The sequence below is a fragment of the Acartia tonsa genome, chromosome 5, assembly GCF_053477335.1.
Source record: "Acartia tonsa isolate MP-2025a chromosome 5, ASM5347733v1, whole genome shotgun sequence".
Classification (NCBI taxonomy): domain Eukaryota; kingdom Metazoa; phylum Arthropoda; class Copepoda; order Calanoida; family Acartiidae; genus Acartia; species Acartia tonsa.
The window spans coordinates 27993613-28016550 of NC_137264.1; the positions used below are offsets into that span (position 1 = coordinate 27993613).

General features: G+C 31.5%; 2 protein-coding genes across 19 annotated transcripts in view; both read right to left on the bottom strand.

The window, feature by feature from the left end:
• Nucleotides 1–12968, bottom strand: UBL3 (ubiquitin like 3). Of its 18 annotated transcripts, XR_013879729.1 has the most exons (8): nt 12798–12968; nt 10833–10958; nt 7971–8089; nt 4575–4671; nt 1286–3622; nt 998–1182; nt 369–433; nt 1–103 (listed from the first exon to the last, which is right to left on the bottom strand). XR_013879729.1 is itself a non-coding variant. In XM_080161138.1 (5 exons), the coding sequence occupies exons 1-4, from the start codon at nt 12828–12830 to the stop codon at nt 4575–4577; spliced, it is 375 nt and encodes a 124-aa protein (XP_080017264.1). In that variant the 5' UTR covers nt 12831–12968; the 3' UTR covers nt 263–3356. The 18 variants fall into 18 exon arrangements, 2 of the variants coding, with proteins under 2 accessions (XP_080017264.1, XP_080017262.1); XR_013879730.1 differs by having other exon boundaries at nt 1023–3622; XR_013879728.1 differs by having other exon boundaries at nt 998–3622.
• A 148-nt stretch (nt 12969–13116) lies between these two features.
• The window catches only part of LOC145319187 (retinol dehydrogenase 11-like), a 32391-nt gene continuing 22569 nt past the window's right edge, over nt 13117–22938 (bottom strand). The window contains exons 10-11 of the mRNA XM_080161135.1: nt 18519–18675; nt 13117–13714 (exon numbers count right to left, since the gene is read on the bottom strand). Coding sequence (XP_080017261.1) covers nt 18576–18675 — 100 coding nt within the window. The 3' untranslated portion in view covers nt 13117–13714; nt 18519–18575. The remainder of the gene's footprint in view (nt 13715–18518; nt 18676–22938) is intronic.

The following is a 22938-nucleotide window of genomic DNA, read 5'->3' on the forward strand; positions in this document are numbered from 1 at the left end:
TTTACTTTGATAAAGTCTATTCCATAAAACATTTATAGGTTTATATCGTTATTCATCATATTAATAATAATTTACATTTAATTTTCAATGTATCATTAGTTAGCTTGTTTTCAAACCATAAGTTGTCAAAAAATTTGTTAATCCTAACTAAATAAATCAAACACAAAAAAAGGTATTTTACCCTGATTTTTCTAAAAGGCAATATCAGCAGTATTTAGATTCTTGTTAATTATAGTAATGTTTTTTTTATAAATGACTTTAGTATATAATCAAGACAATAGCTAGTTTCTTTGTAGCTTATTAAAAAACTTAAGTAATTTATTTAGTTTGGGAAATTAAATTTTTTTATAATATGATTTGAAAACAACCTTTAATGATTAGCATAGCCAAGCTCTACAATGCCACGTACACACGAAATTTTTGCACCTAAAATCTGTTTTATATTTCAACTTTTATTTTACAAGACATACGTCCTACATTCAGCGAATTAAAATGTTAAAATCTGAACTATTTCTTTACAGTGCAGTGTAGTTCTGATTCTATGATTTTTTTTAAATGAGTATTTTTGTTGATATAATGTTTATATTGAAATGAGTAGATTATTAATACAAAATAATAAAGGATTATTTATCAAGAAAAACTAATGAAATGTAAAACCTATACCGAATATTGTTACAAATTTTTTTCAAAGAATGCACGTGTTCCTTGTTTAATAATTGCTCTTTTCATTAAAAATTATTAAATTAGAATTTCTACAGAGCGCATATAAAATGTTAAAAGCCTTAAGATGCTATTTTATTTATCTTAGTATCTTAGGACCACAATCATTTTCAGCTTTTTACGAATTCATTTTGAAATATTTGAAAAGAGCATTTGTTTACATATCAAATTAAAATTTTAACACCAGTCCTTTATTCTTTTACTTTTTCAGAAATTTATCATTCATTAATCCAACTGAAGTGTATATTAAGTTGTTTGAAGTGTTAAAATAACAAACAGATTTTGAGTGAAAAATATTTGACTTTATCAGCGAGTGACACTTTTAGATGCAAAAACAAGATAAGAAAATAACAACAAAAAACTTAGTAAAAACAACATATTTATAAGTTAAATTAATAATCTACAAAATATAGTTCATAATAATAACAAAGGATTTAATAATAGGGTTTAAAAAACATAAACCTAAATTCTCGTTAATTTAGTATTAAAACAATAATTCTTTTCAAATTAGTGTAATAACTTGAAAAGAATTGTTGTTTTTTTTTGTAAAAAAAAAATGGTTAACTAGAATTTTAATGTTTTTAGAGAAATAATAAGAACAATTTTAAAAATAAGAATTGACAATAATAATAATTTGTTAACTAACATATAAAAAAAAGAATCCTAGAATTGTCTCTAGTACAAAATGAAGTACACATTCAAGTGTTTATTTTTGAGACGCTTTATAATAAAAAATGCTACATTTGATTATGAGGGTACTTTTGTCAGAGATATCAGGAATAGGCATCTGAAGCAAAATCTGAATTTATTATGTTTTGATTTCTAATCTCCTCTTTTCATTATTCGAGACACTTCCAAGAGAGAAAGGGGGCAATGAGCTTTTTATTACACTAGTCCCCAAGGTTTTAAAATAACGTTTTCTTATTAGTTGACTTTGTGGACAGTTGAGTTTCAAACACCAATTTTAATATACAGAAGGGGATATTTTGTGTATAATAATTGGAAATGTAAATCAATTTATCTTGTCTTATCACTTTAGATCTCTGATTATTAAGCCAGACCCTTTATTTTTTTTATCCAAATGCCTAAATCAAACATCCCTGACATTTCTTTTATGACAATAATAGAAATAAAATCTATGTTCACGTGAAAATAAAAATATTGTAAGCTTTTGTATGAGATATGTATTAATTATAATTTTTAACAAATAAAGTAATATACAAATAAAAATAATAAGTAGACTCTTTGTAAATTATCATACAAGATCTTATTTTGTCAAGATTTTTAATTCCCTAACCATTTCCAAAGTGTACCTGCCACTTAAAGATATAAAAAAGGTATAACAAGTTTCACTAATTTTTCTAATTACCAATGTTTGAAGATTTTAAAATTGAAATGTAAGTATAAAAAGAAATTCTAAAATCTATGTATATGATTCATACAAAAGCTTACCGTAAGAAATATTGATTTTGTTAAAATTTACAATAGTTATAATATTTTTAAGTAAGGTGAGTATTAATGCGACTAATACGGGAAACAATTCTTTTAAGAACCAAACTTAAAAAAAAAAAAATTTCTGACGGGTTTTCATTTTTAATGTTTATTTGTTTGACTTTTTTTCTATAAAATGATATAATCAATCTGTTGACTTATAATCAATTTCTGCAATAGAGATGATAAGAAAAAATAAAATCATTAGAAATAAAAAAAAAGTTTGGTTCAAAAAAGAAAATATTTGTGATAGCTATTCAACTCAATATTTTTTGGTTTTTACGGATTTGCTTCAGTTTAAGTTATTTTTATTAAAACTATTCTTTGGCTTTTTCATACCAAAATAAGTTTGCAATAAATGGAGTAGGTTTTTTGCGGACTTTTCTTCTCCTAAAATAAGTATAAAACATAAAGTTATTAAGTTTCTAGAAACTTATATAACACGATGCTTCAATAGTGATATAGTAAGCAATATTATATCTCTCTAAAACTGTTTTATAAGCAAAATATGCCACATTTCACATATTTTTAGTATTTTATTTAATATTATCTAATATTAAAAATTAGTTTTAGGTAATCATATAGGTAGTAATATCTAATAACATGCTTTTGAAAAAAAAATCCACTAAAAACCAAGTCCAAAGATAAGTATTTTTGTTATTGTACTGAGGGATGATGTTTTACAAAGGTTAATTAAGTTTTTGACTGGGTCTTTGTACATTCAGAAGGGTTTGATACTTACGTAGTTTCTTTTCTTTCTTTAAAAATTAGTAAAAATGATTGTTTCCCTTAAAATAAATATGATTAACTTAAAAGAATGAAATGTATCGAAACCAGGAATTTTAGGTAAAAATGACTGAAAACGGATTTTTTAATAGAACTTCCAATATCTTAATACTAACTATTTCTTTTCTAGGTAAAACACAGTTTTATTGTTAGTTTTCTTATATATTCATTGGCCAAGAGCTAGACTATCTTTTAAATACAAAATTCTACGAGGAAAATCCGCCAATAGTTATATTTACAAAAATATTCCCCCTGAATGACTCAGATAAAGTTATTTTTACCAAAATACTGCATATTAATTATATTTTTTTACAACAAACAAAAGGATATATTTTGTACAGCATAAATTTTTGCAAGTCCTAAATTGATTTAATAATTTAATTTAATACAACTAATAATTTATTTTTAATAAACATTATATTAATTATGCTTATCTGACCAAAATTTAGTTATATATTATTTTATTGATTGATTGAATGAACAATCAATCAATTGTAACTTCGTGCTTGGCACTGAATGCCGCGCTAATCTATTTATATTTTTTTCAAATCTGGTGCTTGTTGTTCACTGCATTTTTAAAACTGTTCAACTTTTCTGCTTGAATATTAATTGAAAAACATCTAACCTGAAAAATATCGATGATGTAACAATGAAATAATTGGCCAAATATTTTTAATTGAACATTTCCGTATGACAATAATGATATCCTAAATGTAAATTGTTAAATTCTGCCTTTTGTAGATTATATGGAGGAAAATGTCAGTAATTTTTAGACCAGCATTCCAAACTAAAGCATGCTCAACACTCACCCCCCCCCCCCTACCCCAACAACGTATTTTAATAAATAGATCCTAATGGTAAAGTGTAGGGTTAATTCAAATTATCACATCTTTGTAATACTGTGGGTAGACTTAAAACAAAATAACCTCCTCCCCACCACCCCATTTCAATAAGCCATCGCCTTAACTACCCAATACTGTGTCATACTTCTCAGGGAGTAAGGGAGGGGACAATGGATCGAATATTCAATTTTTAGGAGTCTCAGACTTTGGGTACTGGCTTAAAGGGAATGTGCAAGAATTTAGCAGTTTTTGACTGAGTTTGGGGACTTGCGCATGAAATGCCGCTACTCGTTATGTATGTTTTGAATATTGCAGACGGGGAGAAGGGATAAGGGAAGTGGGGGCAAGGGAAATAAACACTCGTTGTGTTAGTTTGGAATGTAGCAGACGGGGAGAAGGGAGGTGGGGGCAAGGGGCAAGGGAAATAAACAGAATAAAAAGGGGCAGTCATATTCTTGCTAGCAGCTGGCCGGGTCCAATAATCTTTTAATATAAAAATCACACCAAAAAACCTCAATATATTTCATCAAAAACAAGTTGTGATTTCACTTTACATGACGCTATGGAAATCTATTATTCAATTAACAATCCCTTTATAATTTCCTACAAATTTATTGGATTAAACTGGATTTCATGCCCTTTCTTTGATAACTCTTATATTGAATTAATTGCCCATTGTCCCCTCCCTTACTCCCAGCATACTTCTAGCTTAGAATTAAATATTGCAAATGTTACCTAAAGTATAACACAAGAGCAAGAGCCGCAGCATCCCCCTCCACTCGTTTTCTTCCGATGCAGGTCTTCTTGGCTTGACGGCTGGGGTAAACTCTCCCTAGAAAGAAAGTATATATGATATGGGATTTTAGATACAGTGTTTGTTGAAGTATATTCTGTCGAAAAAATAAGAATATCACTAGCTTGTTGTTTTATTTTACATATAGGCAAAATATAAGGGGGAGTGAAAGAGCAGGGTTCGTGATTGTAATTCTCATTTTTAGGCTCAGTTTCAAATACTTGGTTTTCTCGCCGCCTGAATAATTGTATTTCCCTCAAAGAAAATATCGTCAAAATACCTTTCCCTGAAAATTAAATTGTCAGATTTTTATTACACCTGACCCACTTTACCTAACAACAGGGTTGTCATATTGGGCATTTTTTTTCGATAACGGGCTGCCCAATTGCCCAAAAGTGGTTTTAGGCACCCTTTTTGGGCAAATGTCGTAAAGCATATAAAAAGGATATAAAATAGCCTAAAACCATCTCAGGGCCTATAAAAGCTCCACTGGAAAGGAGAACCATATCGGTTCAGCGATTAGCGAAATCCTTCTCTAGATACAAAAAAAGCTTACTAGGGGCTTAATTTCTGAAGGTTTAGAGGGGAGAATTTAAAATTTTGTTTACATTTTTTAGATATTTTCTGTATTTTATAACTTTTTATAACTATTTATAACATTTTATAACTCAAACATTTTATATATTGATTTAATGTTTTTTTGCCATTAGCCTTTTTGGGGCTTCGCCCCTACAGGAGAAGAAAGGTTTTACAATCTGAATTTTGATAAAACAAAGTTTAAAAGAAGAAAAGAAATTTAAAAAGAAGAAAAATAATTGAAAATATAAAAAATATAAATTTTTTTTATAAAAATATACCTATAAAAATTATTTTTTTTTTTTTGGGGGGGGGGAATTTTCATTTTTTGTGGAGTTGGGGGTGTCCCACCATCAAGAAAATAGCTTAAAACCACCAAAGGACCAATCCAATCCAATCCATTCAGTAGTTACTAAGATCTTAAGGGACAGACAGACGGACGGACGGACAGACAGACATCATTCTACTTTGTATTATAGATAATATAACAAAAAATAGGACCACCCTCCCCTCTTTTTTACCCCCTACCCTTTTTTTCACCCCCAAAACGGGGGTTCCTATATCTGCCCAAAAGGACCGACAAATTTGACAACCCTGAATATCACCCAAAAAATAGGCCCGCCCCCCTTCCTCTTTTTTTATCCCCTCCCCTTTATCTCAACCCCCAAAATGGGGGGTGCCTATATCTGCCCAAAACGACCGAAAAATTTGACGACCCTGAATATCACCCAAAAAATAGGCCGCCCCCCCCCCTCTTTTTTCACATCCTCCCCTTTTTCTCACCCCCCAAGACGGGGGGTGCCCAAATCTGCCCAAAAGGACCCAATAAAAGGCAGCCCAAAACTGCCCGCCCGATATGACAACCCTGCCTAACAATATTCCCGCATTTAATTTCATATTTATTTATCCCAGGGATACAAGGGAATGGCAGAGAGAAAATATCATTTTCCCATAATTGTATACTTAGTTCTAATTTGACCTTACTATTCCTCTTCCACCCTGATGATACCAAATTAAAGAGGATAATGAATGAATATCAGAAAATATAGAAATATCACACCACCCTCAAAATTAGTCAAGATGAAACTTCTAAATAAAAATACAATGGCAGCTGGATGTTTCTATGCATGTTCTGTGATATCTCGTAAACAGCATTACTGATCATTTACTGATTTGCGGGAAAGTACAGGGCAAATTTTTGCTATTCGACGAGAAAAATTTGTTTATTCTGGGTCCTAAAAATTATTACTGTAAAACTGTATTAATGTATTTTTCAAATCAAATGTAACAAATTTTATTTTATTTAGTATGCTAAGTAGGTACTTATAATGTTAACTAGCGGTTACGCCCCTAGAGGCCTCTAGGGACCCTTGAGGGTAGAGGGGGGGGGGGGAGAATTTTTTTTATAGGGGTGAACTTATGGGTGGTTGATGGTACCCTCCCCAAAAATAGCAATAAACCTTCCCAGGACCTATGAGAACCAAATCGGTCCAGTGGTTAACGAGATCCATCAATACAAGCACACAGACAGACAGAGATCCATTTACTTTATTATAAGAATATTTAATGATCCTTGATTGAATTAAAGTATGGTGTTATTTACTAAACATCCTAGTGACGTACACTCTTTCATGTAAATATAAATTGGATGGTAATTATGGAATTTTATATACCTAAGTACTTGTATTTGTTATTTAACTCAAATATATTATATTCAAATATGATATTTACTCTAAAATTTCAAAACAAAGTACCAATATTCATCAAACTTAAAATACAGTTTGCTTCGAAGAATAACAATAACAAAATATTATAGTTGCTGTTTTTGTAATATATAATATTAAAACAAATATTATTAGGTATACCTTTTTCTTTAAAGAAACCCTTAAATAAAATAAAAACTTAGTTTATAAAAAAAATTAGCTTAGTAACTTGTTATAAGTCGGATTAAATAAGGATAATCAGTTATCATTTAGGGATAATTGAAAAACTAGAAAAGATTAAACTTAAAGGAATGCTGCTAAAATAATCTTTTGTGTGTCACAATGTCAAATTACATAAGTAAAATAATCTAATCTCTTGTTTATCGATGGTTTTTTTAAGTTCAAAAACTAAAATTTCTCTAGTTGCATGATATGCCAACCAATATATATGTTCAAATTTTTTGGTAACTTGTTAGAGCTATGATACTTATGAGCTTAATTGTCTATGTTTATACTCAATTTTTCTTAATGTTATCAAATAAGTCATTTGATTCTGTAATTAAGGGTTTTTTACCTTGTATTAATTTTCTTCTTCAATAGAAAAGTATCGAGTAAAAGTCTTACATTAGCGAAGCTGTTTGAATAGACAAGTTTAACCAAAGGGTATAAAACAAAAAGCTATAGAAAAAGATACAGATTGTTAAACTACAAAATAAAAATAATTAAGAGTGTTTAGGTATAGTGTCTTTATGTTAGAGAAATGACAGAATAGAGAAAAAAATTTTAGAAAGAGTTGAATACATTGTTACTTATGGAGTATTTTTTTACTAAAACCCACAAAATACTTAATTAGTGCGACTAATTCTAAAATAATGGAGAAGAAAAACAATTACAAAAATCTTGTAAATTTATAAATGAATAGGTAATAGGATGTTAAAACATTTTTACTTATTTAGGTGCATCTAAGGTCAATTTACATACAAAGTAAAAATGTATCTATTAAACCATCTTTGTATTTGTTATTATTTAATACCTTAAGTGTGTGTCTGTAATGCTTACCTTGGTACAAGATGCATGACTGCAGTTCTGCCTGTTGGCAAGCCTAAAGCTGATAGTGTAACATTTCCATGAAGAAATCTGCCCTGGTAAATCAGTCGCAAGATTTCGGCTTTGGAGACCTGAAAACAAAAACATATTTTAGAAAATGTAATATTTTAAAGAACAATTTAACTCAAAATATCCAAAAACAAAGGGTATTGATTTTTTATTAGAAGGCTGGAGGGGGGAATGTGTAAAACAGTAGTTACATATTTCTAATTATTTGGTGGGAGGTAATCACCCCCATCCCTCACTTGAACTTGCTCCTTTACGTTAACGCTAAGGTATGAGGTAATTTTTGTTTCATATTTAAAGACACCTTGATTTAAACAACGCATTTGATTAGACATTTATTTTTTACACAATTCTCGTCTTGAAATTAGGATAGGTAAAAAACAGGCCAAAAATTCTTTTTAGCATATATCAATAGGTATTTATGATATATTTTTTACATAAGCCAAATATTTTAGTCTTTTTAAAATTTTATTTATGTTTAATAAATCATACTCTGGTTTAACTCACTTCAATAGCTTCCAATAATAATATATTAAACAATTAAGTTTTATCCAGATTTTCAGGTTTTAAGTCAGGTTAAATAATTTTTAATATTAGAAAGTACCTAGTAAATGTATTGACTATTAAAAAGAAGGAAAGTGCAACTTTATGTTTCAAGGGAGGGAGAGGACAATGATACAGATAATAATGAGTGTTTCATGGAGCAGGACACATAACAGGATCAGGGCTGTCCGATAATATAATGTATTCGTGTTTTTTTCTGTAGCTTAATATCTCTATAACTAATAAACCGATTGGGTTTTTCATTTTAGGGAAGCTTAACATAAGTTCTGGAATGGTTTTGTGGTAATTTGAATTTCAGAATTGGATTTGTTTTTCTTTCTTCTATCCTTTCCTTCTAAATGCTAGAGGCGAAACTTCTAGTATAAAAAAGTGTTACACACACTTAGTTATCAACAATAATATATTTCAGTATTCCCTTTTATTTGTTGATTTTGAATAATATAAGACATTAACATTAATCAAAATTATATTAAACATTACCATTATGTTTAAATGCCAATAATATATCAATAAGAATACTAATGTCCTCAGAATAACACCCTGTACCTAGGTTATGTGCCCTCTATGGCCATTCAATTCAAAATGTATGTCTCCATAATTGTTTCAGTTTTTATTTGTAAGATTATGCATCTGTGGTGTATTTTACTTGATTTGTGGTCAATAATAAGGGTGTTTTAACAAACTCAACAATATTTGTAATCAATCAATAGCATCCTACCACATAAATATCTAAAAATCAACACTAATCGGCAATTTCAACAAACCATTAAAATGGGATTTTGAATTATCCATTAATTTTGGTTTGTTTAAGTCAATCGATGGTTTATTGGTCCCTGCAGGGTTATTGCTACCCTAAAGACTAAAAATAATTCTGCTTTATATGGTTTAATAACGGAGATTTTTCTGGCTAAAAGACTATTTAACTATTATGTATGAACTATCTAGTAACTGAGTAAAGGATTGATTAGAGAATAACAAGCCCTAATTAATCAGAAAAAGGGATAACATACAGAGATATATGTATATTATACAACAAATTTCATCATCTTAATCATAAACCGATTAGGTTGATATGTTCAAGGAATTTTCCTATTGGTTCTGTGAATGGATAAAGAACACGTGGACATTGTGACAAGGGAATTATTGTCGTAAATATAGGATGCTAATATAGTCATCATATGTTGGACAATACGTTCCTCTATGGTCAGGGGAGGGGATGGAATATTGGTTCTGTGGTATTTTTAACTTTTTCCCCCCTCCCAAAAAAGCACATCCAAAATAGTGGTCTTCAAAAAGTTTAGTTGTGTTCTCAATGTTCATTACCTTTGCATCTGACTTTTGTCTATATAATTTATATATCAACATCAGTCTTTCTATATACCTATCCATGTGTTAGTCTCTCCATGTGTGTCAGTCTATCCGAATATCTATGTATCTGTAAGTCTATCTACCTATCTTTGTGTTTGTCTGTCTATATACCAAACTAAATATAAGTCTGTAGGTATATCTGTCTTTCTTTCATATGTTCAAGTTGTCTATGTGTGTACTTTTATTACTTATTACCTAATTGATAATTATCTCAGGGGTGTATAGGTATTCTGCACAAGATTTATTTTTTTTCCCCTGCTACAAATTTTTTTATTTTTTTCCCCCCCTAGTTTTTTCTCACCAAAAAGGGGGGAAAATGGAAAAATATTTACAGAACTCTATATTTTATTTATTTTATCCCTTCTACCACACATTTTTTTTGTTTTTTTTCACCAAGGAGGGGGGGGAAATGGAATTTTTTTTCAGTTTTCTTAATTTTTACATTTTTTTCTCCCTCCAACCACTTATTTTTTATTTCCCCCCCCCCCCTGAGCAGGGGATCCCATGTAGAATATACACCCCTGAATTATCTAATCGAGATTCTCCTTCGATTTCAAGTGATCATCTACAGAATCGAATCTAAGGAGGGCATCATCCGTTTGTAATGGGATACAACTCTAACAGCCACTGGTAGATATTGGGTTAAGTAACATTCAACAAACAACCAACCCTCTGATTGCACGACCTTTGTCTGAGAAGTCATAACTGTTTATGGTCCAAATCATTCCCCCTACTATTTATGTAACGCAGCAGCAGTAGGAACAACTTTTAACGTCTTAGTTATGACGTGATATTGGGCCAAGATTTGAACCTATCACCTCCCTAATGCACTACGTGTTGAGCCAGTGCAGTGTCGCGGGTTATGTGTGTACTTACCGCTTCCTCCTCCCACTCCGGGGGCCAGTTATCAAAAACATACTGAGAAATATCCCCCGCACTCTCGCTGGGGGAGAATAAATACTCCTTTGTCTTCCCAGATACAAGGATCAAGCGCAGGTTTATCTAAAATAGATAAATATTAATAATAAGATAGCAATCTAATTTAATTGACAACTGGATGGATAAAAAATTGTTCTATGGATTGAAATAGATTTTGAACTATGATGAACTGAACATTAGTGCCAGAAAATTAAAAAGAAAGACAGAAAATAATTAGATAATACCTAGAGGATTATCATATTCATCAGGGTATATAACTATTTATAGGACAAGATAGAAAAATATATTAGTTACATAAGAAAGACTCATTGGTAAAAAGTTTTGTTGTATGTTATACCCTAAATTTATTTCTTACACCTCATAATTATGAAATACTTTTATCTTTATAAAGAGTTGTTTATAATATTATCATATTATAAACATATGATATATCAAACAATTTCAAATTTGTGAAAGCTTATATCTTTTTTAGTAGCGAAGCTACTCTATAATTTGAAATGTCCGTCTGTCCGTATGTCCGTCTTAGTTTGGGGGAAACGTGATTTTCTCGGCTCCTATAAAAGATAAAAGGCTGAAATTTTTTGACAACATTTCCATTATCAAGGAGCACAATTAACTATAAAACATCAATGTCGATAGGACCGCTTTTTAGCAGGTTTTAGGCTATTTTTGTATTTTTCACATTTTTCTCCATATCTTTGGTGTTTATGGTCCGATTTCCAAATTTTTTTCAGTTATAGAATCAAAATTAAATTTCCTGTCGTTTCAAGAAAACAACTATGACGGTCAGACTGCCTTTAAGCAGGTTTTAGGCTATTTTTTATTTTTCACATTTTTCTCCATACCTTTGGTGTTTATGGCCCAATTTCCAAAGTTTTTCCGTTATAGATATCAAAATTAAATTTCCTTTCGTTTCAAGAACACATCAATGGCGGTCAGAAAGCCTTTTTGCAGGTTTTTGGCTATTTTTATATTTTTCACATTTTTCTTCATATCTTTGGTGTTTATGGTCCGTTTTTTTAAATTTTTGTAATTAAAAATATCAAAATTAAATTTCCCGTTGTTCTGAGCATCCAGTATGTAATTTACTTTGACCGTCAGTCTATTAGTCATAGTACTGAAATATAAATAAATATTAAGAAATTAACAAATGTTGAAAAGGTTTCGTGATTTTTTCCTAATATGCATGCTTTTGTCAACTAATATCTAAATTCTTATTTAATTGTTTATGCTTCGCTACTTATGGATGTTGTCATCCTTGTTTCTGTACATTTTCATTCCTACTTTTACTGAGTAGGAAAAACGTATCACAAAAAAAAATGAGTCATTATTTTTTATGTCTTTGTCTCTTACTAAAAACAAGGAAAAGTGTTTTAAGAAACAAAGGGTCATTCTTAAGAATACAGGAATAGAACAATGAGGGAATAAAACATCGCATATTCCAAGTATATAATAATTTTGATAAGCCAGTTATAGTTAAAAGTAAAAACAAGGGGGTCTAAACATACTTTAATAAGTGAAAGAAAATATTCGGTGCTTTCACTAAAATCTGTTATTTTCACCACTGAACTCCTCCAACCCACTTATTTCTAGCCCCTGCATGGGGCTCTAACCCTAAGGGACACTATCTCTATGCATGAAGTAAGCCGTAACTTAGATTAAGCATCAAAATACGTTTCTTTCCACAAGGTTTGTTTGTGGTCCAGATGCGATATTAGGGAAACTACCAAAGATTCTTTCATTCGCCTACTGAACCTTAACTATCTTTCTGTGTAGAGTCCTAACAAGACATTTTAAAACTATATATACAGGAGAGTGAACCAAATAGAAAGTAGCATGGCAGAAGGGAAGTACAGAGTGTCTGTCAGACAGTCAGAAAAACTTGTAGAAAATATTTATTACCTTATCTTGTGGAACTCGTTGACCAATTGGCATCTTTGTTTAAATTATTTCTCTGACTATTTGAGAATAATAATTATACTAAAAACTGGTTTTAAGAGTTTTTAAGTGTAACTTTTACTATGTCTGAGAATTTCACAGCAGTTTTTTGTTGTTATTTAAAATATAATCTATGTTAATACATAAAGGTATTACTAGATTTGATTTCTTTTATCATACATTGTTAAGTTTTTTTTTATAGATTTTAGTTTATAACAATAATAATAATGACTATTTTTAAATTTTCACTGATAGTTTGAGATTCATCTATTTGACGACAACATTTTTATTATTTCTGAAATTTAAAATGTATTGCATTCTTCAATAATCTTAATTTCTAGTAGCGCTGCTACTCTACAACTAGTTGAAATTACTATCACAGAATTTTTCACTTTTTATATATAAATGAGTAATATCATAAAATTGTGCTTAGAAAAGGGATAAAGTTAAGGATAAGAGGAAAGGAAATTGGTATGTTTATAAATTATTTTGAAAGTTAAATACCTTTTGGTATCCTTTTGAATTTAAAACTAAAATGCTTGATTTGGAAACGACATGGTAAAATATGAAAATAAAAACAATATCTAAACAATATACTTTAGGCCGATAAAATGAATTTTTTAGCAGTCTTATCCAAAATAAATACTATTTATAGGCAACTTTCACATATAAGCATCTAATACAACTACTTTGAGTATAAAATCGTTGTTATTTTCTTTTCAATTTTGCTCGATTTTTTCTGTTTTTAAAAATCTCATAGAGGTAAGTATTACTATTTTTAACAGAAAAATGTTATCTTTATTTGTATGAATTAACCTTGAAGAAAGTCATCTTTCACTTGTTGATTTATTTAATATTCAAGTCTTCATTGAAATTCTTTACTATAACATTTAAAATTATAAGTTAAGCATGGCTATAGTTAAACTACATTTCTTATTATACATAGCCAGGTAGCTAAGAAAAATGTATCCCAATTTAAATTTAGTACACAAAATATATTTTTACAGTCTTTGCCTACCAAGGTAAATTATTCATAATATTTAATTTCTTAAATATTACTTCATTTAAATGTAAATGATTGAAAAATGATTATTTTGGTCACATTTAATTAGCTGATGTTAGACGAACCACTTTATACTAATCTATTCAATATGTATAGAACTACAGAGAGAGAGAGAGAGGGGGGGGGGGATGAGATAAAAAGGAAAAATCTCTAGAAAGAGAAAGATTGAAATATAGAGAAAGAGAGCAACTAGTTGCTGTAAAAAATAATGGAAAAATTTTAAACAAAATGAAGATATGTAATACAAAATTTAAATAATGTTTGATGTATATTTGAGTTTAATAATCTCGTAATCAGTGAGAAAAAAAACACTTCTTAATGAATATTGGCGGCTACAATTTAACTGAAAGCCGCTAATCTTAGATAAAATAACTTTTATTAGAAAGAGAATAAAGGGGAAGTGGCTTAAAAACTGGTTATTGAAACATAAATAGAAGTTTTTGCAGTAAATCAGATCATTAAACTTTAATCTAAATGCTTAGTCCATGTTTTATCATTCTACTATCAGAGCTCATAACATACATAACCTCTTGATGTAGAAAAATACTCTTTTACAGGAATGCATAGGACAATTAGGTATAAATTTATCTATAACCCTTTCATCCCCAAGAATTACCAGCTAACTCAGAAATAATTCTAAGCATATTAATTAATAGGTATGAAGATCAATTTTAAATCTGTTGTATTATCCCATAATCCCTGATTTTCTCTCTCATTTACCTACAACTATACCCCTTCTCTTTACTTGACTCGTCTTTACTTTTAATATTCTCTTTTGGTATTTACATCTTTCAGATAAATCTTTTTTGTATACTATTAAACCATAAAACTTACTAGTTTAGGGTATTTGATAAATATATTTTTATGTGTAGATAAATATTTTGGTGGATTTTTGTTTTTTTGTATTTCGAAGATTTTTGTTGTTGTTTTGTTTTTATCCCATTTCTCTTTCATAGTTTTACCACAGATAATATAAACCTTTCTGGACTTTCTTATCTTCTGCTACAAATCATATTAACCTTTACAGATCGGGCCCCAATTTCCACCTTAATATTTCCCCCCCTCTATCTCGGCTCCTGGTACAGATAAAGACGTAAAATTTTTTTCTGGTGGTTCATGTGTATTTTTAGAGAAAATTACTTTTTCTAGTCATAGCGGCCAGACCGCTTCTTAGCCGCTTTTTAGCGGCCAGTCGCTAAATTTCAAAACAGCTGTAGAGCGGCCAATTTTGCAGCTAGGATGACCAAATTTTAGGACGAACTTTTATTTTTCATAACAAAAAAATTACTTTTTCTGATCATCGCCAAAAAACGGCAAATAACGGAAACCGCTATTTTCGGCGGTTACGGCGGTAAAACGGCGGTTGGCGGCGCAAATTAATATTTTTAACTGTTTATTATTGCTCAAGGATTTACCAAAAAAAATTATAGGTCTCTAGCTGTCATAGAAGCCACGATATTCATGATATCTGTAGTAAAAGCCGGACAAAAATCGGTCATAAAGTCGGTCAGGGAGCGGTCAAACGGTCATAACACAACTTTTCTCAGAAGGTCATTGATATCTAAGTATTCACCAAAAAAAATTTAGGTTTCTACCTTATATACAAAAGTCATAATGTAGAAATTAATATTTATTTAAAAATTTTTCTAATTTTTTTTGCTACCCAACCGACTTTGACCGGACACCACGACCGACACAGACCAGATATCCTAATAAAATCAACTCTTGCCGACGTATAATTACTAAACTTAAAAAGTCATGAAGTTACAGCTCTCCATCTTACCTACAAAAATGAGATTGAAAAAACTAGAGGGGGGGCTCTTGGAGCCCCCCCCCCCCCCCCCCCCCCGATCTGTAAGGGTTAAGAGAGAAGGATAGACAGATTTACAATTATATAAGTTAAGGTAGATAGATAAGGTAGAAAGTGAAGAAAAACGTGGGCTTATTGCTATATACCTACGCAATGAAAAATTTTTAAGTCATCTAACTTAAAACTAACGAAAATAACATAGCTATATAAGCTAGGTATATAACATTGACGTATTATTTTTCGGACCAAGGAAAAAAAATATTGCATAGGACTCTAAAAGGAGAGTTTTTAAAAAGATCTCAAAGTCTAGTATCTAAGAAACATTACATCAGGGATAAGGGATGGGAAACATAAGAGAATATTATTTCAGGCCTATTTCAAGCCTAGGCCTAAAAAAACAGTTATGGGATGGTGCACTAGTTCATTATCAACGCTAATGAAATAGCTAAATAAGTGTTAAGAATATAAAGTATAGAATAAAATTTAGGTAGCTAGTCTAAAGTAAAATTAGAACTTTTTAAAACAAATATATTAATGGCTTTTGTTAAAATCACGTTATGATGTTTGTTTTTGTTTCCCCCAAAAATATTTTATCTTTTACTCAAGTAATTTAAATTTTTCAGAAAGCTATCATTGGGTTTGCCTCAGACAGATTATAGGATATGTTGTTTAAAGGGATAGTTTCACGAAGTGCATTTAAAAAAAAAATAGTGAACTGTAAGTTTTTTTTTATTTTAAATAACGTAGTAGTGCATAATATAAAGTTATAGATTAAAATTAAAAGATTTGACCAGGGATTTTCCTTAAAAAATGGGTTTTTCATTTTTATTTTCAACTTCGTTGCATGTTATATATGGCAAAAACTTTTTTGTCATAAATACAACTTTTTATAGCATTTACTAGTTAAAAGAACTTCAAACTTTTTATACAACAAAATACAAATAACAACAAAGAATGACCAATAAAATATTTAATATAGTACTTAGAGTAGTGATCTTTTTATATGTCTTAGTAGAATATATTAGGCATTGGATAGATATGACCTGACCGAACTTTTTTTTTTTGACAATATCTAAAAAAGTTAGTGATTTGCAACATAAATTACATGAGAATGGTTTTTTATATATATATATATATTGTATGGTTAGTTGATGAGATAATGTGTATATTGTAAGTAAACGGGACGGTTTTCTTTATTTTTTTAAAAAGAATCAATAGAAAACCTGTCCTATTAAGAACCGGACGTTATTTTTTATGTTTTTTAAGTAACTTGTCCCAAGGGGAACCCCTGTTCAATTTTTTTATAACTCTTGTGAAATATGTGGAAAAAGATTCTCTTATATTTGTGTTTTGGCTATACATATTTGGAAAAAATAGACCATTCTCATGTAATTTATGTGGCAAATCACTTTAACTTTTTTAGATATTGTCAAATAAAAAAAGTTTGGTCTGGTCAAAGTTAAAATTCTTTAACATATAATCATATCTATCCAATGCCTAATATATTCTACTAAGACATATAAAAGTTCACTACTCTAAGTACCTTAACTCTTTAAATACACTTCGTAGAACTATCCCTTTAGTACAAGTAAATAAGCACTTGGGTAACATTCTAACAATTCTTCTTGTTCCATGATAATATAATAATGTTTTTTTGTACTTTATAGCATATTATAATAGTACATTAAGGTTTTAATCAATTCCGTATAAAATTTTAAAATTTAAAATACAACATTTCATTTATAAACTACCAAATTAAAAATTCGTAGCTACCCACTTTGTAAAAGACTAGTGGCTTCGCCCCTAGCCTCTAGGGGCTTTGCCCCAAGAGGTATAATTACATCTTCTATTACTTACCCAGCAGAACGAATCACAAATTTTCGCACCTACCCAGCAGGAAAACACTTTGCGATTAAATTCGCGAAATTCGTAAAATTCGTAAATTTCGTAAATTTCGTAAAATTCGTAAAATTCGTAAAATTCGTAAAATTCATAAAATTCATAAAATTCATAAAATTCGTAAAATTTGTAAAAAAAAAAAAAAAATAAATGGGGGGGGGATTTTTTTTGTTTTTTGGGGGGGGGTTGGGGGTGTCCTACCCCCCAAGAAAATAGCTTAAAACCACCGCAGGACCAATAGGTATATACCCTGAAGAGTAGAATCCAATCGGTTCAGTGGTTACCGAGAACTTAAGCTTCAGACGGACAGACAGACGGACGGACGGACAGACATCATTCTACTTTGTATTATAGATAATCCCTCTATTTTTGGTTTTCCTATACTTCGGTTATAGCTTCTTGGACTCAGATTTTATTAAATAACAGTATTTTTCTTGATCCAGAATTCAATATTAGCTATTTTTAAAAATTAGTCTTTATACATCATTTTTAAAAGCGAAGCTTTTCTATAATTAGGGTGGGTTCGTACGTCCTCCGTAATGGTTAGCTCTTTTCGTTAATTTAGACATGTTAAAATTGTTCTAACGATTTCGAACTTTGCATGATGATTCCTATAACAGTTAGGTACAATTTAGAAAGCATATCAAGTCCTAAAATGTAAGTTTGTTTTTAAACAGTATTCTTTATTTAAGTTTAAAAACAAATTTACGTAAAATTTTGTCAAGACTAATAAATTTATATTTAGCTTATTAAGTTCTGACAATCTACAAGAGGTACTGTTTGTTTGTTCAATCGTTTCAGAGCTATATAATCCTTGTTAATTTAATGTTTTAATGATATTTCAAAATGTGCCACATAGGGATCCTTCTATCAAAATGTAGTAACTTTTTCAGGCTTAACTTATAATTTTTACCTAATGGTAAATAACTCATGACGACTATCGGTTGTAATATCTATGGAATGAATACAATTATTCTGCGAGGTTTGTGTACTGTGCTGACAGCTTCCAGAGTTCATCCTTGTCAAACTTGTCCAATCTCTTCATGTCATCCTCCGATATCTCACATTCCCTGAAAAAAAATACATATGTTGTGATATTGTACAAAATTACCCCTTTTATAGAATAAAAGGTTTGGAAATGTAAGTAAGAACAAACCAATCAGGCTTAAGGGGGGGTTTTTAATGCAACCATCTCGTAATCAATGACTAAATGGCACTTAGAATTAGAATTTCGATCTGAAATTTTGCATGAGTAATCCTTGGTAGGTATATTTTCCCTAAATCGAACAAAAAGTTGGAAAAGTAACGGCTAACGGCTCAGCAAATTAGTCATGAAACCTATCTCCAAATAATACTTTTTGTCGCTCAAAAACCTTATCAAACGGTTCTAGCCGGTAGCTGTTGGTACTAGAAATTATAAAATGGTTATTGCTATCATTTAACATGAATTAAACCAAAAATATGTTTTAAAAGTTGATTCCTACGTAAGGGGGGGGGGGGGGTTTAATGCAACCATCTCGTAATCAGTGAGCAAATGGCACTTAGAATTCGAATTTCGAGCTGAAATTTTGCATGGGTAATCCTTGGTAGGTCTATTTTCCCTAAATCGAACAAAAAGTTGGAAAAGTAACGGCTGACGGCGGCAGCTCAGCCGTTTAGCCGTTTTTGGCCTATTTTTAGGGCAAATTCATCATTATTTACGCAGGAATCAACTTTTTAAATCATAGTTTTGGTTTAATTCATATTAAATGATAGCAATAACCATTTTTTAAATTTCTAGTACCAGCTGCTAAACGGCTAGAACCGGCTGAAAACGGCTGGGAGCGGCCAAGAGTATGAAGAGTAGATAGGGCTTGTGACATGTCTAGGGGTAGGTTTTTATGGGTGCTGAGCTCAAAAATACTACTAAAAATAGTGACGGCCAATCCATATAGCAGCTGGGTAACAGCTGCAGCTCAGCTGCGAGCGGCCAAGAGTAGAATGAGTAGATAGGGCTTGTGACGTGTCTAGGGGTAGGTTTTTATGGGTGCTGAGCTCAAAAATGCTACCAAAAATAGTGGCGGCCCATCCATGTGGCAGCTGGGTAACGGCGGCAGCTCAGCTGGGAGAGGCCAAGAGTAGAATGAGTACATAGGGCATGTGACATGTCCAGGGTTAGGTTTTTATGGGTGCTGAGCTCAAAAATACTACCAAAAATAGTGATGGCCAATCCATGTGGCAGTTGAGTAATAGCTGCTGCTCAGCTGCGAGCGGCCAAGAGTAGAATGAGTAGATAGGGCTTGTGACGTGTCTAGGGGTAGGTTTTTAAGGGTGCTGAGCTCAAAAATGGTACCAAAAATAGTGGCGGCCAATACATATGGCAGCTGGGTAACAGCTGCTGCTCAGCTGCGAGCGGTCAAGAGTAGAATGAGTAGATGGGGCTTATGACGTGTCTAGGGGTAGGTTTTTATGGGTGCTGAGCTCAAAAATGCTACAAAAATAATGGCGGTCCATCCATATGGCAGCTGGGTAACGGCCGCAGCTCAGCTGTGAGAGGCCAAGAGTAATATGAGTAGATAGGGCTTATGACGTGTCTAGGGGTAGGTTTTAATGGGTGCTTAGCTCAAAAATGGTGGCGGCCAGCAGCTCAGATGGGAGCGGCCAAGAGTAAAATGAGTACATAGGGCTTGTGACGTGTCTTGGGGTAAGTTTTTATGGGTACTGAGCTCAAAAATGCTCCCAAAAATAGTGGCGACCCATCCATATGGCAGCTGGCTGCAGCTCAGCTGGGGGAGGCTAACAGTAGAATGAGTAGATAGGGCTTGTGGGCTGTAGCTGTTACCCAGCTGCCATATGGATGAGCCGCCACTATTATTGGTAGTATTTTTGAGCTCAGCACTCATAAATACCTACCCCTGGACACGTCACAAGCCCTATGTACTCATTCTACTTTCAGCCGCTCCCAGCTGAGCTGCCGCCGTTACCCAGCTGCCACATGGATGGGTCACCACTATTTTTGGTAGCATTTTGAGCACAGCACTCAATAAAACCTACCCTAAGACACATCACAAGCCCTATCCACTATGTGCCCAGAATTCCAATATAAAACAAAAACTCATAGTTCTGTTAATTTTGCTTCAAATTGGGTAAAATCTTTTGGGTTGGGTCATTAATTACCCCAATTTTTGGTATCTTTAATAAAAACGGCGGCGGGATCGCCGCTTCCGCCGTTAACCGCCATTTTCCGCCGCCAAAAAAAACAACATTATCTTAAATGATTCCAAATTGCCTAATTTTGCGAGAAATGCAAAAAAAATTTGGCGGCGGCGGCTAAAAAGGCGGGAGCGGGCCGTAACCGCCGCCGTTTTTTCTAAAGATACAAAAAATTGGGGTGATTAGTGAAACCCTAAAACGATTTGGATCCAATATCTTAAAAGCACAGAAGAAGCACTGAATTTAAGATATACCTTGATAAATGAGAATTTAAAATTGAAGTCCCTCACAGGATTGGTTATGAGGGGAAAAGTTTTTTAAAAAAATAACACGGTCTCAAATGATTCCAAATTGCCTAATTCAGCAAGAAATGCAATAAAAAAAATTTAGGTTGTGGCAGAAAACGGCCTTGAACGGCGGTTCCGCCGCAGTTTTTTTTTAAGATACCAAAACTTTGGGTGATTGGTGACACAACCCAAAAGATTTTACCCAATTATCTTTAAAACTAAGGGAGTAGCGCCCAAAATAAAATTGCTGGTATTACCCCCCCCCCCTTAATTAAATTATCAATGAAATACTTATAGGTATATCAATTGATTTGTTTCAGGGAGGGAGGGGACATTGGGCTGTTTATTACACTAGTCCCCAAAGCTTTATAATAACGTTTTATTATCCATTGGTTTAGCAACTTTAGGGGCTTTTACTGAATTTTAGTTTTTTTTTCAAATGTTGAGTCACGAGTGTCCAAACGTTTAAACCACTTATTGTAATCTACTAAATGGGTAATTTTGTGTATCATTGTTGGATAAGTTTATCAATTTATCGGCAATTAACTTATCCCTTTAGATCCCTGGATTTGTTGACATTAATAACTATAAACAAGGAAACATGTTAATAACATTTTGTTAAATAATTTTCCATTTTCCTATAACCCATTTTACTGTACTTTTTCATTAGAAAATTGACCTGTTATTATTGCTGCGCTACTTGTAGACAAAACAATCCTTGTTTTAAAAATAAAAGTAAAGATATCACAAATCACCCCAAAAGCACTAAAAACTTTAATCCAAAGGCCGTGCAATCAAAGGATTTGTTGTCTGCAATAGGGCCTTTATCAGGAAGGAAGGGGACATTGGGCTGTTTATCACTCTAGTCCCCAAAGTTTTATAATAACAATTTCTTGTTTGTTTATTAAGTTGAGTGTCATAACTTTTCAACCAATAATTGTAATCTACAGATGGGTAAATTTGTGTATCATTATTGGTAATGTACATCAATTTATCTGCCATTCTCTTATCCCTTTAGATCCCTAGGCCTTCATACATTTATTAACAAATTTGCTTAAATCTTTTTGTTTCTTTACAAGTTTGCTGAACTCTTAATTCTTAGGGCGTGCATATGGGGTGGAATAGGTTTTAGTTTTATCAAATTAAACCATTTAAGATATTATTCATTTGACTTAAAAAAAATGGTAATTGATTAGAAGCAACAGGTTCGATTACATAGCTTAAATAAATATTCCTAGGCGTGTGCATGGGGGGGCCTTCCCCCATACTCCGGGGGTGGGGGGAGGGGGCGAGGATATCCTTTAAAAACTTTAAGCAATAAGAATAAAGGATTGTATCAAAAAATTGCACCGAGAACTATAAATATCACGATAAAATGATTTGTAAAAACGAATATTTTAATTTGTCTTTTTTGTGTAAAAATTGCTATAAAATGGGTCCGACCGCTCCTACAAAACTGCGAAAAAAAATTTCAGCTAACGATGCCGCCATTGAAACCAACGGGATTCATTCACTGAGTGCCTTGGTTAAACATGTGTAAAGGTCTGGTATGCGGCATCGTTAGCTGAAAAAAGATCAAACTATTTGAAGTTGAGAGTATCATTACAAAATATTATGATTCCTGATTCTTTAAGGGGGAATGCTTTGACATCAATTTTTTCATAAGTTTTATAAGTAAACGTATAAAAACTAATTTAAAATCGTATAGTATATTAAATAAGCTTACAAAAAAGGTATAACATATTACTGTAGCTCAATTTTTGGTAGTTTGACGATAATTTAAAGTTTGCATATAAAATGTAATTTCAATAGTCAGTCTTTTTTACAAAATCCTAAATATCTAGGTAGGCTACT